General features: G+C 41.7%; 1 protein-coding gene across 1 annotated transcript in view; it reads right to left on the bottom strand.

Moving 5' to 3' along the window:
- TTN (titin) overlaps positions 1-14,821 on the bottom strand; it is a 282,010-nt gene extending 267,189 nt beyond the window's left edge. The window contains exons 1-8 of the mRNA XM_080669120.1: positions 14,520-14,821; positions 12,219-12,322; positions 9,813-10,016; positions 8,047-8,334; positions 7,427-7,512; positions 7,091-7,335; positions 768-1,107; positions 260-412 (exon numbers count right to left, since the gene is read on the bottom strand). Coding sequence (XP_080525246.1) covers positions 260-412; positions 768-1,107; positions 7,091-7,335; positions 7,427-7,512; positions 8,047-8,334; positions 9,813-10,016; positions 12,219-12,309 — 1,407 coding nt within the window. The 5' untranslated portion in view covers positions 12,310-12,322; positions 14,520-14,821. The remainder of the gene's footprint in view (positions 1-259; positions 413-767; positions 1,108-7,090; positions 7,336-7,426; positions 7,513-8,046; positions 8,335-9,812; positions 10,017-12,218; positions 12,323-14,519) is intronic.
- Between the last annotated feature and the right edge of the window lie 289 nt (positions 14,822-15,110).

The following is a 15,110-nucleotide window of genomic DNA, read 5'->3' as shown; positions in this document are numbered from 1 at the left end:
GGTGATACTTCAAATACCTGTCTGACCTCCGTGTTGACTTTCTGAAAGTTAACTCTCGACTGCCTACCTGCGTGACAGAGACCAGGTACTTGGGGGTTTTATGTCTTGCACACCTCTGGTATCTCAGACAACCTTTTGCTAAGCAAGTCCTGAAAGTCGGGGCCATGTTGGGCTGTGTTATCCTCAGAGAATTGTGGGCCTTGACTCATCCCGGATCTCTGAGAGCAAAGCCACGCCCAGTCTGGCCGGCTGCGCTTACCTGATCTTGAGCAGGTGGGATGTGCATAGCAGTCGTGGTTGTCCTCTGAGCAGTCTGCTCTACAGCGCTGATGCCTGGTTCTCGCACTCTGGCCATGTCAACCGCAGCAACAACAGTCGCAACAGCTGCACTTTTGTCAGTTTCTTGTTTCACCTAGATTGGAAATGACCAAGCACGTTACTTTTTAAAATGAGATGCCCCGCAGAAAACAAAAAAGTATCCTGGAAACTGAGCTACCTAGAATAAAATACACGTGTGCATAAGCACTTCTCATTGCCAAAGAGAAATAGGATGCAGGTTGTTAAAAATCTATGTTTTATGTAAACCTCACAGATGAGAGCCTTTGTCCCAATTAAAAATACCTTTACAAAGCAAGAGCCAAATTTGGTCTTCAGTTTCTATAGAGTCTTACGTTCCTGTGCACAACCTACACAGACGTGAGTTTCCTGGTGGGATTCTGGCTGGAGAAAGGAAAACGCGAAAGGAAACAAGACGGCTCTCAGGGTACCTCTTTAGCTGCGGCAGCGGCGGCCCCTGCCTGGAAGGTGGCGCCGGCCGACCTGCTGGCGGCAGCGCCCGCAGCTCCGCTGATGGTGGTTTGCTCCTGGACCCCGTATCTCCCTTCCCATCTCTCTTCTGTCCGGATCTGCGTAGCACTGGTCACCATCGTTTCTCTCATCTCAGACTCAGATGAGGCCACGTAGCCCTCTTGCTTCCACGGGGGCTGCACTTCGGGGCCCTGGCCCACGGTGGGCGTCTGAGTCTTCCGCATGGGTGATGGGGACTTCACAGATCTGATGGGGGACGTGGAGACGGACGAGGAGATCCTCCCGGCCGGAGACACGGACCTGAAAGCCAAGCGGCAGAGGTGAAACACCCAAGACAAGAACTCCTCTCTGGTCATTATATTTGAATAACGGCAGGAAAACCTGGGCATGTTTAATGTAATGCGGAGTCTTAAACTGTGTGCCTCAGTAATCTATTCCGAGGCAAATAATGTCCTTGAATGTAATCTGTCTTAAGTCTCCCTAAGCCTTACTCTTGCTGTAACTTGAGAACCAGACTGAATTCTAAGCGAAAGAGTTTCGGGCCCAGCTCCACTCTCTCACATTTTGAAAAGTGACAACAGCAGAAGGTGCTTCCTTGAACCACAGCCAAAGAAAGGCCCTGGCGAATATCGCACTCACAGCTCTCAGTTTCTCAGTGCTCCCGACTCTGGGGGCGGGGTGAGCAAATGCTATACAGTGCATGTTGAACAAAGAAAGGTTTCTGCAGTCAAATGCATGAATACACCTTAGACAAAAAGTTACAATAATAAACCAGGATGAAGATGCAAACATCACTCAAGAGAGGATAAGGAAGAAAGCTAGAGCGATTTTAAACTATAACAGAAAATCTAAGTATGAGGTGGGAAATTATCCTGGATTTATAGTACTTCCCAGCCATACGTCAAGTGTCACATTTATTTTGAGATAAGTAAAAGCAAAGGTGTTTTGGGGAGGCCAGGCTAAACAAGTTAGACCTTTTTTGTTTTCCTGTGGGACTTCCCACAGCCTGCACCAGGCCCTTATGCCTTGTAAATCTTCTGGTAGGAGGTGCTTTTTCAGAACCCGTAGGCTGTGCGATGCGCTTTGGAACCTGCTGCTCTAGTCACAGTGTGTGGCTTGCCCTTTAAAGTTGTCTCTGTATTTGTTGCTCTCAGCCGCATTGCATTATGCTCTGGACTTCTTTTAAATATCCTTGTAGTTACAGTGGCAACTGGCTAATTTGAAACCCAAGGATTCTATGATTTTTCTTTTATTAAATTGATAAAGTGGCTTCTTCCAAAATAGTTTGCATTGCTTTTCTTGTATGTCCAAAGTACAATAGCATTCATTGAAGAATCTGGGTGCTAAATCCTGGCATTTATAGACAAACAAAAGGGCAATTTCAGATCAACAATTCTAGGGGTTGGTTAGTTAACTATATTAAGATAAAGTTTTCATAATTTAATTCTTAATCAGTAAGGTGTATTACACTTTCCCCTCTAGGTGGTAGTATTGCCTCATCATTGCATGTTACTGGTACTTCATATGGGAAAATGTTTATAAAAGTATTCTGGGGGTGGGAGGAGACGGGGGTCCAAATATATGGTAACAGAAGATTTGACTTTGGGTGGTGGGCTCAAGGTGCAATATACAGATCTTGTAACATAGAAGCCCACACCTGAAACTCATGTGTTCATGGTGACCAATGTCACCCCCAATAAATTTAATTTAAAAAAGTATTCTGGCACTCCATACGGTATTTAACTTATACTGATAATGAGTGAAACAATTATTTTTAATTAAGGCTGAAGGTACAGTTGATACCTGCTCTAAATTACAGAGTAACTTAACAGAACATTACAATATTAACCAATTTAATGAAGAAATGTCAATCACTTTCTTGAAGAAGGCTTTTTTTTTTTTTTGGTTGAAACCAATTTACATTTTATAAACAAAGTTGCAATCAACTAAAGGGAGATCTAAGGGAACAAGTCTCTATTTTGAAAGTGACTGCCTTAGAAATATAACGAAGACCAGTTTAAAATAACGTGGCTCTACACTAATTGAAGAAAAGCAAAGTGACATGTATGTACTTCTTAGTTTCAACCTGTGCCTTGTTCTTGCTGTACCCAGTAAATTGGGTTTAATTCAAAAGAGCGAAAGACATGATTAGCATGATGTGAGTGCTTAGCAGCAGGTTGCAGGTAAGCCCATAACTGTGAAAATCTCTGTAAGTGGAGTCATTATAGGAAAGTGCTATTTCTGCTCTTACAATAAGAAATAATCACCTGGTCACAGCTAGATACAGTGCACCTTATTCAATGAAGTATGTTTTAGGAAGCAATCTATCTTGGATAATCATTATTTTCTCTATAAAAACTGATAGTTTTATTTCTTAATTATTCTAAAGCGAATTATGGGGGCTAAGTAATTGGGATTGTTATTAATGAATTTTCAGAACTCGAAGTGCTCCATGGAATCAGGGAAGCTCTGTGATTCTCAGTGACCCTTAGGCTTAGATCTAAAATATGGTGAGGTAGTTATATGCCCCCCAAATCACATGTGGCCTGTCTTGTGATTTCATGTTGTGCAAACTTTGAGTTAAGCCTGGGACAGAACACTTTTTCTATTTGTTAGCTAGGTATGATTTTTTAAACTGAGCTTTTGTTCAAGGCTTCACATTAGTGTTTGCCAATATCTGTATAATAAAAATTGGAAAATATCTAGAATTTTGTTCATATATTTATTGGACATTTAAATTGCTTCTTATGTGAAATGCTTGTCTTCTGTCATTTTTTTTCATTTGTGTTGCTTCTTTTTCCCTTTAAAATTAATTTGTACAAGTTTTTTAATACACGTGGTACATTAGTTCTTTGTCATAAGTGTTGCAAACATTTCCCCCACAACTACTGTTAGTATTTTGCTTCTCTGTGGGGTTTTACCCAGCCTCAGCATGCACAGTTATGCAGATTATGTACTGTTTCTAGGCTTGTACGTTCACATTGCATACATTGTATATTTGTTTTAACACTTTTAAACATTTTAAACTTTAAAATGTATTTATAAATGCCTGTTTGGTTTAGCCATGACCTTGCTTTGGCCATACATAAATGTTTATTGTTAGATAGTTGAATCTGTAGGTATATTTTTAAAGGCTCTCCTTCACAAAAGCCTTTAAAGGCTTTTCTTCTCATTGTTTTGGTTTTTATTTTTTAATTTAGCTCTTTAGTCAAGCTGAGATTTATTTTTTAAATGGTGTGAGGCAGAGGTTAATATTTGTTTTCTTCCAAAAGGGCAACTAATCGGGCCTTTATTCTTTATCAAGTAAAATATCCTTTCCCTGCTGAACTGAAAGGTCACTTTGATTGAAAATTGAATTTCCTGAATATCTGAATCTATTTCTGGACTCTGTTCTGCTCCCCTGGTGTATTTTCTATTTACTTACCAATAGCATACTATTTTGATTACAGTAACCTCACAGTAAGTTTGAATATTTTTAGATCAATTATCTGCTTATTATACTTCTTTTACAATTTTTCTTGCATGAAAACTTTCTCTAAATTTAAAACATTCATTCAAATTGATCAAGGAACACTTTTTTGTTTCCTCCAAACTTTGCATAATTTTTAGTTTATTATATTAAAAATCTCAGCATGTTAAGCCAAATTCCAAAGTTTTTAATCTGCTGTCTACAGTTTATACTTGACTAGTGGCCCAGTGCATGAAATTCATGCACGGAGGAGGGGGGGTTCCCTCAGCCCAGCCTGTACCATCTCCAATCGGGAACCCCTTGAGGGATGTCCGACTGCCGGTTTAGGCCCGATCCCACAGGGACCACTGGCTCCTAACTGCTCACCTGCCTGCCTGCCTGGTTGCCCCTAACCCCGCTGCCTGCCTGCCTGATCACCCCTAACTGCCTCTGCCTGCCTGATCTCGCCCCCAACTGCCCACCCCTGCTGGCCTGGTCTCGCCCCCAACTGCCCTCTTCTGCCAGCCAATTTGGTTCTGACTGGTCAGTTTCTATGCCAGTCAGCATCAAAAGTTCCACCTCCTAGGCAGCCATTGGCTCCTCACACTTCACCCAGATTTGGTTCTGATTGGTCAGTCTCTATGCCAGTCAGCGTTAAAAGCTCCGCCTCCTAGGCAGCCATTGGCTCCTCACAGTTGACCCAGATTTGGTTCTGATTGGTCAGTTTCTATGCCAGTCAGAATCAAACGCTCCGCCTCCTGCCCTAATCAGTTTGGCTCAGTGGATAGAGCGTCGGCCTATGGTCCCAGGTTTGATTCCAGTCAAGGGCATGTACCTTGGTTGCAGGCACATACCCGGTAGAGAGTGTGCAGGAGGCAGCTGATCGATGTTTCTCTCTCATCAATGTTTCTAACTCTCTATCCCACTCCCTTCCTCTCTGTAAAAAAATCAATAAAATACTAGAGGCCTGGTGCACAAAATTCATGCACGGGGGGGAGGGGGAGCGGGCGGGTGTATGTCCCTCAGCCCAGCCTACACAATCTCCAATCTGGGACATCCCTCTCACAATCCAGGACTGCTGGCTCCCAACTGCTCGCCTGCCTGCCTTCCTGATTGTCCCTAACTGCTTCTGCCTGCCAGCCTGATCACCCCCTAACCACTCCCCTGCCAGCCTGATTAATGCCTAACTGCTCCCCTGCCAGCCTGTTTGCCCCTAACTGCCCTCCCCTGCAGGCCTGGTCCCCCCAACTGCTCTCTCCTGCAGGCCTGGGTCCCCCCCAACTGCCCTCCCTTGCAGGCCTGGTTCCTCCCAACTGCCCTCCCCTGCTGGCCATCTTGTAGCGGCCATCTTATGTCCACATGGGGGCAGCCATCTTGTGTGTTGGAGTGATGGTCAATTTGCATATTACTCTTTTATTAGATAGGATATTATATATAAAAAAAGCTCCACCTCCTAGGCAGCCATTGGCTCCTCATAGTTGACCCAGATTTGGTTCTGATTGGTTGGTTTCTATGCCAGTCAGCATCTCTGGGCCCTATCAATGGGGCCTGATTAGAAAGGCAGGGCTGATCAGCAGCCCCAGTGGAGGCCTGGAGAGAAATGGAGGCGTCGCTGCAGGCCAGACTGGGAGAGAGAGAGGCAAGTGCTGATCAAAAGCTGCCACAGAGGCAATGGATCAGTTCCTACTTCTCTCTTCAGGTCTCTCTCTGGCCCTGATTTGCAGCCCCCTCAGTAGTCAGTGCTGGGGCACCACGTCTGCAGTGGAAGCAGTCAGCGCTGGGTTGCCGGGGCAACCCAGCGCTGACTGCAGGACTGACTTCCGATTGGTCAAGCCTCAGTTGTTACTGGATGTTACGACCCAGGGTTTTTATCATTAGGATTATATAATTTCTGAGACCTGATTCATGCTCACTTTCCAAAATACCCCCATATCAACTAAGTCTAGAAACCATTTTATTTTTTAGATAAAATAACTTAAGCATATGCAAAATATTTAGATTTTAGTTATTATCAAAGCATAAGAACATTTGTATGATTTTCTATTTACAATCTACCTAATTATCTCAAATCCTCACAATATACCTTGAGATCATCTTTATTGTGATTCTCTTTAAGTTACAAATGACATGACCAAAACCTTAAGCAAATTATTTAAGTTCTTTAGCTTCAGTCATCTATCTATAAAATTAGGGGTAAAAATTCTTAGAGGTTGCTTCAGATATTTAATGAGGTAATATACATAGTGTGCCAATCAAATGTATAACACAGACTATTTAATTATTACAAATATTTTCCTAAATCACATTGGTAGCAAGTGATCAGGTTGATTCAACATTGAGCATCCAACCAATTCTGTGCTGTTCTCATTTCGCTGTGCTTTTTTTCTGTCCCCACAAAGCAGATGTTTGTTAAATGTATACCATAAGAATTTAGAATTGCAGCTTATAAAATTCTCCAATTTACCTATGGACAGTGGGGATTTGTGAAAATCATATTTAGTACCCTTTCTGTTTACCTCTTTGATCACATACTACATTTAAAAAATGTTTTTATTGATTTTAGAGAGAGAGGAACTGAGAGAGAGAAACATCAATGTGAGAGAGAAACTGATTGGTTGCCTCCTGCACACCCCCTACTGGGGATAGAGCAGCAACCTGGGCATGTGCCCTGACTGGCAACCTTCAGGTGCGGGGGATGATGCTCAACCAACTGCACCACACCGGCCAGGGCTAAACATGCCACATTTTTTTATTGCTTCCCTCTATTTTTCTTCTTATTAGGTGAAACCTAATTCAAAAATACATAGTGACCTGATTGCTTTTAAATGGTTTTACCTGACAGGAGATGGGGTTGGTGCCCGCACATGTCTGACCGGGGAAGGGGAGTGTCTTATTGGCGATGGGGACTGCTGTCGAGCCAACTGTGCTTTGGCAGAAATGGATGGTGGGGTGGGAGACCTCGACTTTGGCTTAGGAGGTATCCTGGGAGGTGTTTTATGTGGCAGCTGTTGCCCAGTGGCACCATCTATGACCATCTCAACTGTTGCAATTGATCTGGCATCAAAGTGGGCTTCAATCTTCTGCAAAAGACAAAAACAAAGCCCAGGATGAGAAGGAAGTTGGTGAAACCACAGTCTGAAAGGCTTGAACCCTGGCCTTATAGAAAAATACCTTTTCTATTCGGGTTTGTCTTGTTTCTGAAATCTGAGCAGTCGAAATAATTGTCTTTGTCTTTTTAGCGGGTACTACTTCTTCACCTGTAGGAAGGGAAAGATAAATATTTAGGAGGGGACACCATGTCTTATTTTGTTAGTTCTGACTACAAAGTCAGGAAGGTTTTCTAGATGTCCCAATAGAGAAAAATGAAGAAAGCTGTGGATTTTGTATGAACATCAATTATGTTTAAAAATAGAAAAATGTTCATTATTAGATAAGAATTTACTTAGAATTGCTAGTGGGTGGGATTGGCTGGGGAGAGTCAATTGGGGGGGGGGAGACATGTAATACTTTAAACAATAAAAAATTAAAGAGAGAGAGAATTTAGTTAGAGCCATTTAAATTTTTTTTTCATTATTTGCCAGTAACTTGAAATTGTAGATAACAACTAAAAGACTTCTACTGGGGTTAATAGATGAGAATCTCAAAGACTTTTCAAGGGTATTGAAAAGCTAGCTTTGATTTCAGCTCATAGCATTGCCAGACCTTAGAGGGGAGGCAGATGGACCTCGGCCCAACTTTGTCTTAAAGCATCCCTCCCCCCTTCTCCCTGTTCCTCAGCCTCCAGCAAGTACCTTGAACCAGCAATTCAGCAGTTGAAGTAGCTCTTCCAACGCTATTGGTGGCATTTACTGAATAGGTCCCAGAGTCTTCAGGGTACGCTTCTGCAATCAGTAAGCTGTAGAGTTCGCCTTCTTGTGAAATTTGAAAATCAAGGGAGCTCTGGATTTCGGCTCCATCCCGATAGAACTTCACCACAGGTGTAGGGATTCCAGTCACTCTCACTTGGAGTCGCACTTGGCTTCCTTGTCTCACGGTCATGCTCTGCAGTCGTTGAACAAAGTTGGGTGGCGCTGTTTCTGCTGCAAGGGGAAGAGAAGAAAATTAGGACTGCAGCCAAGGTGCTCCCAAAAGGCTATTTTTAAACAATCACAGCTCTGATGCCAAAACCAGGCAATGATTTGCTGAACCAAACATCCTTGACTGCCCTTGAACCCAGCTCATCCAGCAGATGACAGCAAGAATGCAGCCAGCAGATGACAGAAGGCAATCCTGCCATCGTATTTTATTTTATTTGCTTTGTTTTGTTTAGCAGTTCTGGCATCACATTAAAAATAATTATTTTATTTTTTTAAAGAAAAAGCCTCAATCTTGTTATAACATTTCTAGAGAATCTTTCTGCCACTTCCTCCCAACCTTACCTCTAGCACTATATTAACATGTTAAGGTAACTTTTCATATTTCAGTAAGTTGCATTCAAATGAATTCCAATAGTTGGTTTAAAGGGTGTACCTGTGACTTACAGGATCATTACATTATAATTTAATTTTTAAAAACCTAAATCATCTCCAACTTGGTCACTATTCAAATAACCCAAACATTTACTTGCATTTAAAATGTTAGTCTAAATAACGACATGATTTAATGTTACTTATGCTATGGAAAGGAGATTTCTTTTTGTTAATGATGTCAAAATAAATTTTTAATAAAATAAACGTGAAGAGCTAATGGGATTAATTTTGGTATGTTTTTGAGTAATAAACAACAGCAGATGCTGTCAACCCTGTGCATTTTCCATTTCTGAATTTTCTGGATATATGTTCACACCTGACGTTACCTGATGCGCCTTCTGAACAGTGCTAAAGGAATAGTTTATTGGGTAAACACATATGACATTATGCAGCTGGTTAACGATATTGTTGTGTAATGTGCAAAGTAATGCAATGTTCTGGGTATTAGTGTCTTATCAGGAAGTAAAGGATGGAGGCGAAAAGGACAGTGTCCCTGAGGACTGGTTACAACTTTTCTGCAGACACTGTCATGCATCTGAATAATAAACAAGCACGGGCCTTTTTCTGTGCATTTTTACTGTGTCATAGTATTAGAAATTAAAAATAAATGAAGATTGTTAAACTTTATAGCCCAGAACAGAGTTTCTTAAATGGGTGGTTTGTGACTGTTTGCATCAGAATCAGCTAGGTGCTTGTTAAAAGTGTGAATTCCTGGAGGGGTGCATACTTCTTTATCAGGCTTATAAACAAGGCCCCAAGCCTTTCTACTTGCTCGGAAACATGATTTTTTAACCTTTCCTTAATATACTTGTGAGTGTTTGACAGAGTATGTGCAAAGAGGTACTGATTCTCAGCCACGTTTGTGCTGTATGTTGAGAGGAAAATGAAAATTCCACAAGGCAAACAACTTTGCTCTCGATGCAGCCTCCAGCGGGCCCTTCTCCGGACTGGAGCTGCTTGTACTGTGTTCAGTGGCTCTTTGCAGACCCATGACCTGAAGGTGCCCTCGGGGGTGCAGGGGCCGAGGACAGGCACCGCCCCCAGCGTACCTGTCACGAGAAGCTCAGCAGTACTAGTCGCTTGTCCAGACCCATTGGTGGCTCTCAGGGAGAATCGTCCACTGTTGGCTTTAGTCACGGCGGGGATCGTCAGTTTAGCGCGGCCATCGCTAAAGGAGATCTGCACGCCGGGCAGAGTGGAAGTGGAAATTGCCTGGCCATCCCGAAACCAGCTCACCTCAGGAACTGGGAAACCTGGAGCGCAAAGACAGTTCACCCGTCATGCTGGGGTGGGCACCGCCGAGTCCTCTGCGCGTCCCGCAGCGTGCAGGGCCTCGTCCTACCGCTAAAAGCTGCCCGGAGTGCAGTGCCACTTAAGGACGGTGACACCACGGCTGCACCACCGAAGTGTGAACTCGCAGACCGTAAGAAAGTCTGTGGCTCATGCGGAGGCCAGCGCTTTGTCTTACAGGGAAGAAACTGAGGCCAAAGAGGCGCAGTGACTTTTCCAAGTTCCTGGGCTCTCCGTGGCACACGGAGCCTGAGAATGCCCATCTCCTGCCCTCCTGCCAGGGCAATGTAGAGACACCATTAAAATCATGAGAGCGGTTTATAAAAGAGGTGAGCCAAGGAAACTGAAATAAATGGCGACTACTGTCCTTTCTGAAAATAAGTGAAGAGCAAAAACAACAAAGGGATCTGACAGCTCTGCCTTGTGACAAGTACAGAGGACCGCGCATCTCTCTCCCTCTCCTGAGGTCACAGGACACCGTCTTCTCGAACTCTCCTGCCTTGAAAGTGTGCAATCGCCATAAAAATGCCACACCGTGCAGAGGCCGGCTCTCCTGCAGTAAGGGAGGAGGCCAAACCTAGTCTTCCAGGACAACATGTAGAGCTGGAGTGCAGGTGGAAAAGCAGATTCTCTTCCACGCCCTAACTGTGGAGCTGAGAAGGACATGCGCGTGGGTCCACGGTTTCAGTGAATTACACCTGTGCAGTCAGGCAAGGCGGTAAATTCAGAGCGCAGGTTGTTTGCATTAGCACAAAGGCTAGTGACCCATCCTTCAGTTAGGAGATGAGGACAACCAAGAGGAAGTTTATTTTCTTACCCTTACATTAGCCAGCCTCCCACTGCGGACAAGGGAATCGTTTATTTGACTGATTCATGGGGATCAAGTATTTTCAGTGGCCCTTTTCTAAGAATTTATTAGCGCACAGTGTGAAGGAACAAGACGCTATGAAGAATCCAGATTCCACTACTTCACTATCAGGCAAAGTTCCCTATGAAGCCTTGTGTGTTCTGCTCCATTCAGAAGTTGCTGAGCCTCACATGATAAATAAGTGGATTTTTGGAAATCTGTCAGCGTTTATCATGCATGAGAAGAATTGAATTGGTGTTAATATACATATACAACAGAAAATGAAGAGTGATTACATATTTGTGCACTGTAAAATTTAAGTGTTATTCAGTTATGAATAAGATTGGAACATAAAAAAGATAGAAAAAAGGAAAGAGGAAGGAAAAGGCAATCTTATTTTATATCTTTATTGTAAGCCATAAAATTAAAAACAAAAGGGGGGCAATGTACTTAGGGAGGTACATCAAGCATGATTTTCAATTAATCCATTTGATTTCTATGACTGGTTATGATAGTGCAGTAGGCAGTACTGATTAAATAATTTTGAAATTATTTACAATACAGTTTGTAGATTATCCCCATTTTTTTCATAAGATGCTCTCATAAGTCATGCATTTCATGATATTATTCCTACAATGAGCTATGAAGAACATGAAGAAGGAAAAAAAAAAGAGAACTTTCAAATAAAATTCCAGGGTCATTGTTTTTCTCTCTTTAATAGATACAACAGAGTGGCATATATTATTTTTTGTTGTCATTTCAAAATGATTGGAAGATCTTTTTCATTCACTAGAATCACTTAAAAATTGAGAATAAAAAAATAAAATAATTAGGAGTTAGCGCATCACTGAAAGTTGTGAGAAAAGTCAGCTGTATTGTAATTTTCCACATAAAACCACCGGGCTCAGGCACACAGGCTGGTCAGCCCAGGCTGCTGGTCCAGTGGCTTTGTGGCCGGCCCCTATTGGGCCTGAGTTCTTGGCTTCCAGTCTGGCTCTGCAGCTGAACCCAAAAATAGAATGACCAAATCTGGCCTTACTTAACAGCTGGATTCTGACAGCAATTTTAATCCAATGCTAATTATTTTGCTTTGTAGAATTTATAAATATGAATAAAACACTTTCAAGCCATTATATTGTAAGATATTATCAGTAATCTGTGAATGGTATTATCCTTCCTTATAATAATCCTTCCATGGGGTGGGAGCAGTTCTACAAAGTGAAAGCAGGCCTAAACCTGACATCAAGTTTTTACAGCAAAGTTTACTTATTGGGCTGGAGGCAAAGGAAAGGAAGGAAAGCGGAATGTGTGAGCTTACCACTAATGTGAGCCTCAAAGGTTGCAGTACTACCCTCCAGTACCACAACACTTTGTAACGGCTGCTTAAACGTCGGTGCTTGAGCTGCCATCTTCTCAGGCACTCTGAAAATGAAGAGCAAATAAATTAGAATGTCACAGTTAGGGCAGCTCTGGAGCTATTTTGTAGATGACAGAGACACACATTTTCATACAGATTGCTCCATAGATTGTCTGTGGGTCTGGCCTGATGGGCCTCCTCCTTTGTGACTTGAATTTGAACAGTCAGCATTTGAGCTTACTTAAAGCCTAACATAGTAGTGAGTATAAGGGGATATGGGGAAAAAAAATTAGGTAAGCAGAGCAAGGAATGTACCCTAGAGGTCAGAGAGGGAAATTCAGGTTTACTAAGGGTGGGAAATCTGGATTAGAGTAGGATAAAAGGAAGCTGGAGTAAGAGGGTGGGAGTGGATGGGTTGAGGGTAGGGAAGAATAATAAAAGAGATGTATGGAAGTGTGAAATGAATCTTTGCAGCAGTTCAAAAAAAGAGAGACAATTGTCCAAAAAAATTTTCTTTCCTCCCAATTTTTTCCACCCTACTGTGTATATATTTAAAAAGTTGACAGAGATTCAGACATTTTTAACTTAAGTAATTCAGGTGATTACTTAAATCATCAACAAAACTAATAATTTGAACCTTGAAATTTCTTTTCTTACTTGAAAAGTTTTGGCAAGCCTTATCAAAATTGCAAACCATTTGTAGAAAGCATACAGTGTTTTCTATTTCTTAATATTTCTTCATATTGTAAGTGCTCAATAAATGTTGCTACTGCTGAAGTAAATATTCAGGAAAACTTAAATTTAAGTGAGGAGGCCAAATTTTATTACAGATCTGAAAGAAAAATACTGACTTAATAAGGGACAATGTGCACACTCTAAAAAATGGAAGGCTGGTGTGAGATGTAGATGAAAAGACCTGTGTTTATAATATAAATATTCAAAATAAATGAATACAAAATTTGCAGTTAGTCCATTTGTTAAGTGGAAGAAAGTACTTTGTCTATGCGTTTCAGAGAGACTGAAGAATTTTCTGATGCATAAACTCCTTATTATCTATTCTAATGTGACTGTTTCATTATTCTGATACAGATTCTCAGTGGTCAATTGCTTCATTACTCTTTTCCATAACATTCTCTGTTCACTATAAGGTTATGGAGCAATAATCTTTTAGTAATAATTCTGTACCTTATTATAACTTTTTATTTAGTTAAAGAGTTCTCTGAGACAGTAAAATTGATATTTGGAAAATTCAGATAATTTCCAAATGATTTTTTTCTGAAACTTTTGTCAATAACTCTTTATTATAGTGTATTACCTTTAGGGGGAATAACTTTTTGTGTCTAACTTTTCCTGTTTACAAACTAGTGCATCTTCTTAAAAGAGCTGTATTATTTTACACCATTTATATGTTTATAGTCACTTGCAATTATTAATTTAATTCCAGGAAGATGGGAAATCAAAGTGTACTTAGAAAAAAGAATCTCTAAAACATTATTTCTTACCCTTCTTAGCATCAGCATTTATCTCCTATCCTATACTTTGATAGTGAGTTGAATTAAAATACATAATGAGATTCTGAGTAGTTCAGAAAACAATTATATAACTTTTCCCCAAAAAATTTATAACTATATTTCAATTAACTGGCCTAAGTGGGTCTTTTATGCCTATTGTCTAGGTAAAGTTTGTTGCACTTGCTCTTCAGAGGCCTTTGTGTAATTAGGGCAGAAGGTATGCGTCTAGAATGTCAGGCTCCCAAAATAAACTCTCCCAAGCTGACTGACAGCAGGCAAGTGTTTTGTCACTGTCCTGGGACCCATGGTTCAGCAGTTGATTCCCTTAAAAAGCCATCAGGGTGCAGCTGACACCACAAGCATTTTATCAGAGCTATTCTGGGGTGTCTCACTCTGTCCCTGAGTAATATAACCTTGAACATTTCGAACAGACAAAGAGTCTACAAAAGAAGCAAACATTTCTATCACCATTTTGGACCTCAGCTTTAACACTTTCAGAATATTAGGTGCATTTAAGCAATGTGAATCATTGATGGCTGAAACGCTAAAGCATTCCAACGTCAAAAAGAACAATGTTCACCTGTTTTAAAACAGAATTTAACAAGCAGATTCAAATCATGGATCCTCACCAGTCACTAGTAATGAGATTAACATCTCTGCCTAGGCATTAGCATACAAAGACAATGGGGAACTGGAAATCAATTAGAAAGGGGCTCTATGGTTAAAAAAAAAAAGAAGAGATGCTGCTCACCTGATTTCTCAAGAGTGCCCAAAAAGAGTGGGACTAAGCCCAAGGTTGCTTCTGAAACGACGTCCTATCTAGAGTTGGTTTGTTCGACCATCTCCGACATGAATCGGTGAGCCTCTAAACTTAAAAACAAAACTACACAGTTGTGACTGTGTAGTTTTGCTTTTCTATGCAATCCCTACACCCGAGGCGAGGCTGGGAATGCACGACTGCTCAAGAGCCAGGGTCTGGCCCTGCCCTTATATTTGCCAGATCTGCTGACAGCCCCACATGCTCAGGGCAGGGCCCTGGGTGATTGGCTCTCCCTGGGCAGCCTGATGGGAGAGGGATCTATTTGGTTGTCTCATACCACCTGTCCTTCTGATTGGCAGTGCTAAATTTAGCACCTCAGAAGAGGCTTTACCAAGGAAATGGAACCGTATTTAAAGAATAACTGTGGTGAGGCTCAGAGAAGCATTTGTTGCCCGTGTTAAAATCTGAAAACACTGGTCTGAGGAGGATTTGTGACAATAGAAGACTTGTGGGCAGTCAGAAAAGAGCCCCAAACCCAAGGACTCTGCCCTGTGAGTCAGGCCCCATTTCTGTTCCCTACCC

The sequence above is a fragment of the Plecotus auritus genome (assembly GCF_963455305.1).
Source record: "Plecotus auritus genome assembly, chromosome: 5".
In the NCBI taxonomy this organism is placed as follows: domain Eukaryota; kingdom Metazoa; phylum Chordata; class Mammalia; order Chiroptera; family Vespertilionidae; genus Plecotus; species Plecotus auritus.
This window is presented reverse-complemented; position numbering and strand designations above follow the sequence as displayed.